The sequence below is a fragment of the Balaenoptera borealis genome, assembly GCF_965194805.1.
Source record: "Balaenoptera borealis genome assembly, chromosome: 16".
In the NCBI taxonomy this organism is placed as follows: domain Eukaryota; kingdom Metazoa; phylum Chordata; class Mammalia; order Artiodactyla; family Balaenopteridae; genus Balaenoptera; species Balaenoptera borealis.
This window is the reverse complement of record NC_138872.1, coordinates 81,213,141-81,225,583: the sequence shown is the minus strand read 5'-3', so window position 1 is coordinate 81,225,583 and position 12,443 is coordinate 81,213,141. Positions and strand designations below refer to the sequence as shown.

Sequence of the window (12,443 nt, the reverse complement as noted above, 5' to 3'; positions counted from 1 at the left end):
TTCACGGCTCAGATTTCCAGCTCATCAGCTCGTTCCTTAGCTTTGTCTGTTCTGTGTTTTCAGCCCATCTGTTGAGCCTTTTTATTTTCACAGTCATACATTTCATTTCTAACATATCTAATTTTTTGATTTCATAATATTTCTTATGAGTGAAAAATTCTATCTCTTTAAGGACTTTAATTGTGCTTGAAAAAACTGTCTCCATTATTTGCTTCATTAATTGTTTTTTCTTGAAGTGTGATTTATTATCTGTTGAGTCAGTGCCTTTCTTTCAGGGTATTGGCCTTTTTTCTTAAATTTGAAATTCTTGGCATTTGGGGTTTTCCATTAGCTTGTCTCTGTTTCTCTGTTCACTGCTGCTTTGCCTCTTGGAGGGTTGGTGGTATAGGATAAAGAATGTGCAAGAATTCAGTTGTCTGACCTTGAGAGGGTCCCTGTTTCTTCTGGAGGTCATCAGCCTTTGAGGCACCCATTCTGACCACACCTGCCACAAAACAAGTGAGTTCAATGCCTGATTCTTGACACCAGCAGGGATAGGGATCCTGGTCTTACCTGTCTGGCTCCTTCTACCATGGTCCTTTGACAGTCACCTCTGCTGCTCCTATGTTGCACCCACCTTGAGCCCCAGTCTTCCCTGCGTGTTTTGGACTGTGCTTCCTCCTTCAATTTATTCCCATGTGCTTTTAGTCTCTCAAGGATTCCTCAAAATATCTGGCCCACTGCTTTTTGTTTTCCAATGCTGTTAGGGACTTATTTTTATTTATTTGTATTTTCTGCTTTATTGAGCTCCGATTGACAAATTTAAAAAGTGTTTATTCAGGTTGTACAACTTGATTTTTTTGGTTTAAAACATGATGAATTAATTGCATATACATCGTGAAATGATTACCATGGATTATTAACACATCTATCATCTCACATAGCTACCTTTTTTATGTGTGTGGTAAGAACACTTAAGATCTATTCTCTTAGCAAATTTCAAATATACAATATGGTATTATGAACTATAATCGCTATGTACAGATCTAATCTGTACATTAGATCCCCAGAACTTATTCATCTTATAACTGGAAGTTTGTATCCTTTGACCAACATCTCCCCATCTCTCCCATTCCCCCTCCCCTGGCAACCACTATTCTACCCTCTGGTTCTATGAGTTTGACATTTTCAGACTCTGCTTATAAGTGAGATCATACAGATTTGTCTTTCTCTGTCTGACTTACTCACCGAGCATAATGTCCTCTAGGTTCATCCATGTTGTCACAAATGGTAGGATTACCTTCTTTTTTATGGTTGAATAATTGTATTCCATTGTATATATACATTACATTTTCTTTATCCATTTATCTGTAGATGGACACTTAGGTTGTTTCCATCTTGGCTGTTGTGAATAATGCTGCAATGAACGTGGAGGTGCAGATATCTCTTCGGGATACTGAGTTTGTTTCCTTTGGATAGATACCCAGAAGTGAGATTCCTGGATCATATGGTAGTTCTATTTTTAATTTTTTGAGGAACCTACCATAATGACTGCACCAATTTACATTCCTACCAACACTGTACCAGGGTTCCCTTTTCTCCACACCTTCAGCAACTCTTGTTGTCTCATGTCTTTTTGATAATAGCCATCCTAACAAGTGTGAGGTGATATCTTATTTTGATTTGCATTTCCCTGATGATTAGTGATGTTGAGCACCTTTTCATATACCTGTCGGCCATCTAGATGTATTCTTTGGAAAAATGTCTATTCAGATTTTTTGACCATTTTTATTGGATTATTATTATTATTTTTTTGCTATTGAGTTTTATGAGTTCCTTATATATTTTGGATATCAATCCTTATCAGATAAATAGTTTGCAAAAATACCAAAGCTCCCACAAAGGCATTTTTGTTCGAGAATGGCTGCCAAATTATTGCTACTGAAGGGTACTGAGTAAGGGACCTCCTCTCCCACCATCTTGCCGATATCACAGTGGGGACTTATTTTTAGATTTTCAATATCTAGGATCTGGAGATGGGAGGGGGAGGTGTCTGCCATCTTGATCCAATCACCATATTGTTTGCACATGTCCCCTCTTCCCCGCTGCAGGCCCCAGCTCAGGCCTCCTCAGCTCTTACACACTGCACCAGAGGGGCTTTTCTAAAATCAGACCCATCTGAGTCATTCCCCACTGCGCCCACCCCCCAGTCCTTCAGTGGCTCCCCACCAATGTCATAAGACCCACCTCTGGCAGGTTCCCCGCCTCTTCCTTTCTCCTGGCTACTCCCCTTCCTCCAGCCTTCAGGCCGCGCCTAGTTGCACGCTGGTCCCTGGGCGGCTGCAGTCCGTCTCACCAACGTGCCCTTGCTCACCCTGCTCTCTCCTCTGTGAACTGTGCCCCCCTCATTGCCCCCACACTTTGGGTCTGCTGACTCTGACCTTTCAGTTCTCAGCTGATTGGCCTTTCTTAGGACCTGGGTTGGGGGCCCTGCTGGCTTCCCATAGCTCCCTGTGCTCATCCTGTGCTTGTTCCTGTGACCCAGTGTTCCCGTGTGTTCTCTTCATCTCGCCGAGCGTCTTCCCCTCCAGAGTGGGATTTCCTGGCAGGGGGACAGCCTTTATCACTGATTTCGCACGGAGTGTTTGAAGACTGAAATGATGCTGGGGCTTGATGGCTGGGGGTGTGGGTACTCTCCCTTCCCCTTAGACTGGTACGCAGGGTCTCAGTGGGCCCCTTACCCAGGAGCACCGTCCCTCAGGCTTGTGGAGGGTCCCCTCCTCGGCCCGCACGGCCTTTTGATCCACAGTCGGCACCTCAGGAACAGGCAGGACTGACCTGACTGTTGCTCTCCCCACAGGCACTGGTGCCATCACACGGTGACACGGACGGTGTCCTGCCAGGTGCAGAACGGCTCAGAGACAGTGGTCCAGCGCGTGTACCAGAGCTGCCGGTGGCCCGGGCCCTGCGCCAACCTCGTGAGGTAAAGGCCGCGGGGCTGACCAGCTCTGCCTTGCCTTTCTGTTCCCTTGGATGAATCCAACCCTCGCACAGCTGCTGGGATAGGGGGTTGACTCTCGGAAACAGAGTCGGACACGCATTTATGGAGCACCTTTTGTGTATGGGGCATGGGGGGTGTGCGTGCGCAAAGATGAAAGGGACATGCTCCCCACACGGAAGAGTCCTCACAATCCAGTGGGTATTTGATGAGCAGAAGGGCCAGGTGAGGCCCCCTCACACACCACCCACAAGCCCCGCCTCTCAAGCCACGCCCCTCATAGGCCCGCCCCCACAGCCCCGCCCACCTCAAGCCTGGCCCCTTTCACAGTCTTGCTCCTCTCGCCAGTGCCTTTCTCTCCCAGCCCTCACCAGCTCCTGGACGTTCACAGGGAGAGCTCTGAATGAATGACCAGACCTTCTGGGTCTCTGAGACCCCACCTTGCAGTGCCTCATTGTCCTCTCCCCCTCCAGGCCCTGCTGCAGCTCCAGGGACTGGCTTCCCTTACGCCCTCACCCTCAAACCTCTCCAGCCCTGCGTGTCTGCCTCAAAGACCCTTCCTCATCTCTGCCTGGGACCACCCTCCTCAAACTCCAAATCCCTTTCCCTTCTGTGTTAAGAGAGCTCTTTGTGCCCTCTGCTGAAAGGACTTACTGCATGAGGTCTGTATTAGGCAAGGTTCTCCAGAGAAGCAGAACCAATAGAATAAGTGTGTGTGTGTGTGTGTGTGTGTGTGTGTGTGTGTGTGTGTGTGTCTGTGTTGGATATATATATATAGGAGATGGAGAGATTTTTAAGGAATTGGCTCATGTGGTGGTAGAGGTTGGTGTATCCAAAAGCTGCAGGATAGGCTAATGGGCCGGAGACCCAGAGAAGAACTGATGTTGCAGAAGGAATCAGAAGGCAATCAGCTGACAGAATGTATTCTTCCTCAGGGGAAGTCAGTCTTTTTCTGAAAGCCTTCACCTGATTGGATGAGGCCCACCACATTATGGAGGGTAATCTGCTTTACTCAAAGGTTACCACCTCGATATTAATCTCATCTAAAGAAATACTTTCATGGCAACATCCATTTGCATTTGACCAAATATCTGGGTACTGTCGCTCAACCAAGTTGACACATAAAATTAACCATCAGAGGGTCATCATGAGTTGGATATGTTTTCATCACCAGAAATGGAGAATGAGCCCATGAGTCAGGGCCTGTGCCCACACAGTGCTGCCCCCTATAGGGCTCACCGTGGAGCTGACACCAGAATCAGCCTGCAGCATGAATTAATGGGACCCACAAATGTGGCAGAGAGTCTGGTCCTGGGCCAGAATTATTATTGTTTGTTTTTATTATGAAGATAGTGATATATACTCACTGCAGAAAAAGTTCAAACATTCAGTAATAACTGAATAAGGTAAAAAATGAGCATTCTTCCTCTCCCAATGCCACCTCCATAATCCCATTATTAATATGTCATTCCAGACTTTTTTCTCCACTTATATGTATATATGTAAATATATTTTCTTTTTCTTTTTTTAATTTATGTTTTATTGAAGTATAGTTGAATTACAATGTTGTGTTAATTACTGCTGTACAGCAAAGTGACTCAGTTATACATATGTATACATTCTTTTCATATTCTTTTCCATTATGGTTTATCACAGGATATTGAATATAGTTCCCTGTGCTATACAGTAGGACCTTGTTGTTTATCCATTCTATATATACCAGTTTGCATCTGCTAATCCCAAGCTCCCAATCCCCTCCCCACCACCCTTGGCAACCACCAGTCTCTTCTCTATGTCCCTGATTATAAATGTATCTTAAACAAATACTAAATGATGTTATTTTGTTCTGCAACTTGCTTTTCCCCCAGAAAAATATATTCCCATAGAGCCACCTCATTTTTAACAGCTGTGTAGTATTCCACTGTAGAAAAGTATCATCATTTATTTCGCATGTCCTCAATTGATGGATATTTAAGTGGTTTCCTAGTTTAGCCATTCCAGACCATGCTTCAATTGCATCATTATATATATTTTAATACTTTTACAAGTGTTTTTAAAAAAATATTTATTTATTTATTTGGTTGCACTGGTTCTTAGTTGCGGCAGACAGGCTCCTTAGTTGCAGCTTGTGGGCTCCTCAGTTGTGGCATGCATGTGGGATCTAGTTCCCTGACCAGGGATTGAACCCGGACCCCCTGCATTGGGAGCGCAGAGTCTTAACCACTGGACCACCAAGGAAGTCCCTACAAGTGTTTTTTGTTTTTTTTTTTTCAAACTTTTTTTGGGGAACAATTTTAGATTTACGTAAGTGTTGCAAAAAATAGTAAACAGAGTTTCTGCATAACTTTTCCGTTCACCCAGCTTCCCTGTCTTAGTCCGTTTGGGCTGCTATATCAAACCACCATAGACTGGGTGGCTTAAACAGCAAACATTTATTTCTCACAGTTCTGGAGGCTGAGAAGTCCAAGATCAAGGTGCTGGCAGATTCACTGTCTGGAGAGAGCTCTTTTCTTGGTTCACAGACAGCCCTCTTCTCAATGTATCTTCACATGGCAGAGGAGATGAGGGAGTTCCCTGGGGTCTCTTTTATAAGGGCACTAATCCCATTCATGAGGGCTCCACCCTCATGACCTAATCACCTCCCAAAGTCCCCACCTCCAAATATCATTACACTGGGGATTAGGTTTTAACATATGAATTTAGTGGGGTGACACAAATATTGAGTCTATAGCATACCCCTAAGATTAATATCTTCTGGGACTTCCCTGGCAGTCCAGTGGTTGGGACTTTGCCTTCCAATGCAGGGGGTGCGGGTTCGATCCCCAGTTGGGGAGCTAAGATCCCACATGCCTTGCGGCCAAAAAAGCAAAACATAAAACAGAAGCAATATTGTAACAAATTCAATAAAGACTTTAAAAATGGTCCACATCAAAAAAAATCTTAAAAAAAAGATTAATGTCTTCTATAACCATAGTACAATTATCCAAGCCAAGAAATTAACAACAATGCAATACTATAAACTAAGACCTTATTCAAATTTTACCAACTGTCCCACTAATATCATTTTTCTGTTTTTTTTTCCCCCATTTTTCATTTAAGTTGTCATATCTCCTTAGTCTCCTCTAATCTGGGGCCATTTCTTAGTCTTACTTTGTCTTTCACGACCTTAACACTTGTGAAAGTACTGGCCGGTTATTTGATGGAGATTATGCATTTTTGGCAAGGAGACTGTAAAAGGCATGTTGTACCTTTCTCAGGGCATCATATTAGGATGTACATCAATCAATACTGGAGATGTTAACTTTGATCACTTGATTAAGGTGGTGTCTGCCAGGTTGTTGTGTAATTATTTCTCCCTTTGTCATTTATAAGTATCTTTCGGGGAGATATCTGAGTCTAGGCAAACGTCCTGTTCCTCATCCTACTTTCACCCAGTAATTTTAGCATCCATTGGTGATTCTTGCTTGCCATAATTATTATTATGGTGTTAGCCAAATAGTGATTTTCTATTTTCATCATTTTTTAGTAGTAGAGGTTCTTAAGTTGGGGTCCGCATGGTACACAAGTGTTTTTATATACTCATTCTGCAGGAGGAATGGCTAAGTAAATGGATACATCCATTAAAAATTGAAGGCAAAGAACTGCTTTTTTTTAACTTTATTTTATTTTAAATTTATTTATTTATTTATATTTTATTTTTGGCTGCGTTCGGTCTGTGTTGCTACGTGCGGGCTTTCTCTAGTAGTGGCGAGTGGGGGCTACTCTTCCTTGCAGTGTGCAGACCTCTCATTGCGGTGGCTTCTCTTGTTGCGGAGCACGGGCTCTAGGCGCGTGGGCTCAGTAGTTGCGGTGCACAGAGTTAGTTGCTCCACGGCATGTGGGACCTTCCCGGACCAGGGATCGAACCTGTGTCCCCTGCATTGGCAGGCAGATTGTTAATCACTGTGCCATCAGGGAAGTCCCTAAAGGACTGCTTTTAAATGCTGTGCTAGAGGGATGGCCAATGGATCCATAGTGAAGAAAAGATGCTGACCCCCTTTCCTTTTCAGCAGAGGGCACAGAGACCCGCCCCCCGCCTTTCCCTCCCTCCCTCATGTCCCAGGAGCCGAATTCCAAGAACCTCCTGCCTTTCTCATCATCAGGGAGCGTCAGATGCCGAGGTCACCACCCCCTGATCCTGGGAGCATCTTCTGAGAGGAAGGGTCTTTGGAGTCTGGTCTATAAGTGGACCTGACAGTGTGGCTCCTGCTCAGTGTTGGAGTGGCCGCCCTGCCCTTCAAACAGCGAAGCTGCTGGTTGGTCCCAGAATTCAGGCCACTGAGAAGCAAGGCTATGCCTGTCTCACAATTCCGACCCCACCAGTCTCGCTTTTTGCAAGTGGGGAGCCAAGCTTGGAAGTGGCTCTTTACAAGACATGGGATTTGACTTCAGCAAACTCATATTGTCTTTGGAGTTGAGGCACACGAAGAGTTTATGCCTCGACTTTAGCCACAGTCCCGTGTGTTGGGTGCACCCCACAGTCAGCTCCCAAGGTGGAAGCAAAAAAGAGCACGTACGCATGTGCGCACACACGCACGTGCCATTGTATTGTATTTGGGTTTAGAGAATGAACTGTCAGGATTCCCTTTACTGAAAAACCTTGGAAGGAAGGGAACAGTGGGCTGGCTTTCTTAATGTCAAAATTACAGCTTGAGGTTTTTATATTTTCTAAATACAGTAAGGCACCTTTAAGAAAAGCCAAACGAGCTAAGTACTGAATTACTGACCTCAACTGAAAAAATGTTAAATGATCATTAATTTTCACAACTGCCCTTTACTTTATGGCTTAAGAAATTACAGGAATAATGTTTCAGAAGCATCAGGGTCTTGTCTTTGGGGTGGGTGTTTACAGGCCTTTCAGGGAGGCCTCTCCCTCTCCTTGGCATCAGGAGCTGAGAACAGAATGTTCAATCAGAGCAGACGTGCATTTGTCACGAGCCTTCCCTCTGCCTTCAAAACTTAGCCAGCAGGAACTTTGTTAAGGAAAACTTAATTCCCATTCTTTCAAGGAATTCTGTATTTCTGATGTAATTGTCATTTCTACCTCTGTTATTGTTATTTGTTAAGGAAGGAGGGGTTACCCCACTTTTCTTCCTCACCAGTAACTCATATCTGAGTTAGAACTGGGGTGTACCCCCTTTGTGGTCTCCGGCTGCTGGCTGGGCAGGAGGGTGGCGGGTTGCTCCCTGGTGACCTGGGGTATCACGTGCATGCTGCTTTCAGGTCCCAGTTCTGCTGGTTTCACATACGATGCATTGTTTTTGTAGCAGCCACCTCACTTGTGTCCCCACGTCCCTCCTGTCCCCCTCCAGTTCCTTCTGGCAGATCATGGCACGACCCTACTCCAAATCTTCCAGAAGCTTCCATCTCACCTAAAAGTCCACACCTCTCTCTGCGGCCAACCAAGGTCTCATGTGACATGGACCCTGTTCTCTTCCTGACCCCATGGCCTTTCATGGGCTGCCTCGCTCCCTGGGCTCCGGTCACACGGACCTTGCTGGCCTGGAGGCTGCATCCCTCCTCGGAGTTTCACATTTGCTTGTCCTTTTGCCTCGACTGCTTTCACCCCGAGCAGCTGGAAAAGCTGGATCTCCTTACGTGATTCAGTTCTCTGCTCCAGCGTCTGTCTTACCTCAGCCCCCATAATGCTCCAGCCTTTATCCCACTTAATCTTTTTTTTTTAAATTTATTTATTTTATTTATTTTTAGCTGCGTTGAGTCTTTGTTGCTGCACATGGGCTTCCCCTAGTTGCGGCGAGTGGGGGCCACTCCTCGTTGCGGTGCACAGACCTCTCATTGCGGGAGCTTCTCCCGTGGCAGAGCCCGGGCTCCAGGCACACGGGCCTAGTAGTTGTGGCACGTGGGCTCAGCAGTTGTGGCACGCGGGCTCAGTAGTTGTGGCATGCGGGCTCTAGAGCACAGGCTCCACGGCATGTGGGATCTTCCAGGACCAGGGCTCGAACCCGTGTCCCCTGCATTGGCAGGCGGATTCTCAACCACCGCACCACCAGGGAAGCCCTATCCCACTTAATCTTATTCTTAGCATTTGTCACTCTCTGACCCACAGTGTTCGTCCTGTGGTCAGCCTGGTCATCGTCTGCCTGGCCCTCTAGCCTGGGGGCTGGGGGGGGGGTGGGGGCTGTCTTACTCCCTTCTGTACCCCCAGTGCCTAGCGTTCAGGGGCTCAAGAAACCTTGAAAAAGCCTTACCGAATTGATGGTTCTATGTCGGGAGGATGAAATGAGATCAAAGTTGTCAGAACACTTTGAAATCGTGCACAGCGAGTGCGTGATGGTGAGCTGTGAGCACAGATCTCTATGGAGCAAAGTTCTTGTCTTCTAAACCAGTCTGCAAACTTGCGATGAGGAGATGGAGGCTCAGAGAGGCAAAATGACTTGCTCAAGGTCACAAGGAGAGTCACAGGGACTGGGTTGGGTTTGATGCTGGCCCATCAAGCAGGCCCCATTGGGTTGCTCCTGAGGTTTCAAGGCTCAGCTCCCTTTTCCCCCAAATGAACATTTGTAGACCTCCTCCTGTATACAGGCCCCGAGGCTCCCAGGAGAGTGCGGGTGAGAACACGGACCAGTTCCTGACTTGGAGAGATGACCGTGGGGCTGGGGAGGGGAACACTAGTCAGAGCACCAGAGTAACAAGTGCACAGTTATGTCTGTTCCTGGTGCTGTGTGGAGACCGAGTGGGGCCCAGACCCGCGGGGAGAGCTTTCCTGAGCTGGGGCATCCTGTGAGGGGACTTTTCCGAGGTAAGAAAGAGCTCCAGGGACTGCCCTGGTGGTCCAGTGGTTAAGACTCCACACTTCCAACGCAGGGGCAGGGGGCATGGGTTTGATCCCTGGTCGGGGACCTAAGATCCCACATGCCGCATGGTGCGGCCAAAAAATAAAGACAAAGCTCCAGACTGTATAGCCCTGTCTCAGTGAGATTATTGTTTCTTAGCCTAATTTTTTAAAGCATACTTTTACAGTTTTCTTAAGAATCTGCATGCTGCAAAAGTCTGTGTGCTGGGCTGATTACCCAGAGCAGAGCCTCAGGGTGGGAGGAGCTTGGGAGGTCCCTGGGAGCCCTTTGAGGCAGAGACTGTGTCTTATGCATGTTTTCCTGTGTCTCACAATACCTTGGGCTGAAAACAATAGACGACATTGCTGAAAGAGGCTTCGATAACAGGAGCCTATTAATCTCACAACAATCTGGAAGAGGTGCTTCCGTTTGGGCCGATGATATGCTCAAGATCTCGGCCTCCTTTATCTTCCTCTCTGCCAGCCCCTGTGTGTCTGCCACATGGTTCCTCAAGATTACAGAAGGGCGGCAGCAGCTCCAGGCATCACGTCTCATATAACAGTGTCCCAAAAAAGGAGGAAAGGGGATTTGGCACCGTTTTTTCCTGTCAGAGAGGATTGTCTTTTCCAGAGCCTTCAGCTAATTCCCCTGATGTTTCATTGGCCTGGATTTGTCCTCTCAGCCTGGGTTTCCCCACCTCGAAAATGGGAGTGATAGAGCGCTCCTTAAGAGGTTGTTGGAGGATGGTTTGAAGTTCAGTGGGGGAAGTCCTGCACAGACCCTGGCTTGTAAGAAGTGCTCTGGGAATGCAACCTGAGGCCGGGCCATGGCTCAGCTAAGAACAAAAACAGACTCACAGATACAGAGAACAGACTTGTGGTTGCCAACGGGGAAGGGGAGTAGGGGAGGGCAGGAATGGGAGTTTGGGACTAGCAGAGGCAAACTATTATATATAGGATGGATAAACAACAAGGTCCTACTGTATAGCACAGGGAACTATATTCAATATCCTGTGACAAACCATAATGGAGAAGAATATGAAAAAGAATATATATATATATGTATAACTGATTCATTTTGCTATCTAGCAGAAATTAACACAACATTGTAAATCAACTATACTTCAATAAAATTTAAAAAATAAGTAAAGAAGCAGATCCCAGGAAAACCACCCCAAGTCAGCTCCCAGCAGGTAGTTCGGGCCTGGGCGTGCTCTGAGCTTGCATTTCTCACTCTGAGGTTAGGGTGGCAAACCCCAGCTGAACCCCCATAGCCACCTTGTGCTATATTCTCTTGTTTATAATCCTGGCTACTCAGCTGTGTCTTGCCATATTTCAATCCGTTGTTCCCTTCATTTCTGGAAATATTTTGGATGCTTTTATTTGTGTTCACACAGAATTTTGCACAGAAGACAAGATGGCGCATGACTGTGGCGTGATCGGTGGCAGATTGCCTCTCCCAATTCTCCATTTCATCCTCCATCTTACCATCCCTTTGATCTCTAGGACATGAACAAATCCTAGATTTCTTACCTTTTTTCTTTTTTAAAAAATTGAGACATAATTGACACACAACATTGTGTAAGTTTGAGTTGTACAAGTTGATACATTTATATATTACAGTCTAATTGCTGCAGTAGCCTTAGCTAACACCTTATCACGTTACATCAGTATCTAGATTTCTGGTCATGACGACACAAGAAAGAGAAAGAGGGAGGGTGACTCATTCTCACGAGAGCTGGTGCAAATTTGTCAAGATCCCCGTGAATGTTTTGGTTGGGGCTGATATAGTTTAGCTTGTGCACAATGTCCCCCAAACGTGTCATCTAAGATGATGTGATCGTGTTTGAACAGATATTTGTCCACATTTCACTGGAAAAGGAAGAGGCTGTTCTCACCATTGCATACTAAAGACACCCAGGCTCCCCCCAGTGCTTTTCTCCTCCCTTATTTCCTTCTTCATTTCTGACTCTTGGAGGAGTTTTCCTTTTGGTCCTGGGAATAATTCACCTGCACTCTCTTTCTCTCTGTGGCATTTTGTTTACTTTGTTCTATGCATCTCACGCCTCCTTGCCATCCTTATAGCCTGTTATGGGGGTTGGGGGGTATACAGTAAGGTGGGCTTCAGAGTCAGAAAGACCAGCTGTGTGACTTTGAGCAAGTTACTTGCCCTCTCTGAGCCTTATTTCTAAAACGGAGACAATGCCTGTCTTGTAGGGCGGTTGTTAGGATTCCAGGAGAGAAAGTGCTAGTTCGTGCTGTGTGCGTGATGTGTTTTGGGACATGCTAATGACAGTTATTTGTTAACTGTTATTTTCCCTTGGCCAGTGAATTCTTTCTTTGCCTTGGAGGTCCAGCTGCACCCTCCCAGCAGAAGTGATAAGTCCTTCAGTTATATTCCCCCAGGATCTTATTTGTCCTCTCCTAGAGCGCAGCTGGACTTGTTTTAGTTAATTGTCTGCCTGGCCATCTCTCCTCTTGCTGGAGTCTGTCCCTCGAGGGCAGGCGGTGTCTGCTGTTCACCCTGAGATCCTCTGGGGGTTTTGTGTCTGCCTGGAGAAGGTTATCACGAACTTGGTAAAGTTCTGCCTACATCCCCCTCCTTTCTGCTACCTGCCCCCCACTCCCCCACTG

The 12,443-nt window shown here is 46.2% G+C and overlaps 1 protein-coding gene across 4 annotated transcripts in view; it reads left to right on the top strand.

The window, feature by feature from the left end:
• The window catches only part of COL26A1 (collagen type XXVI alpha 1 chain), a 176,371-nt gene that overhangs the window by 41,303 nt on the left and 122,625 nt on the right, over nucleotides 1-12,443 (top strand). For all 4 annotated transcript variants that reach the window (XM_082358782.1, XM_082358783.1, XM_082358781.1 and 1 more), the window contains exon 2: nucleotides 2,840-2,962. In XM_082358782.1, coding sequence (XP_082214908.1) covers nucleotides 2,840-2,962 — 123 coding nt within the window. The remainder of the gene's footprint in view (nucleotides 1-2,839; nucleotides 2,963-12,443) is intronic.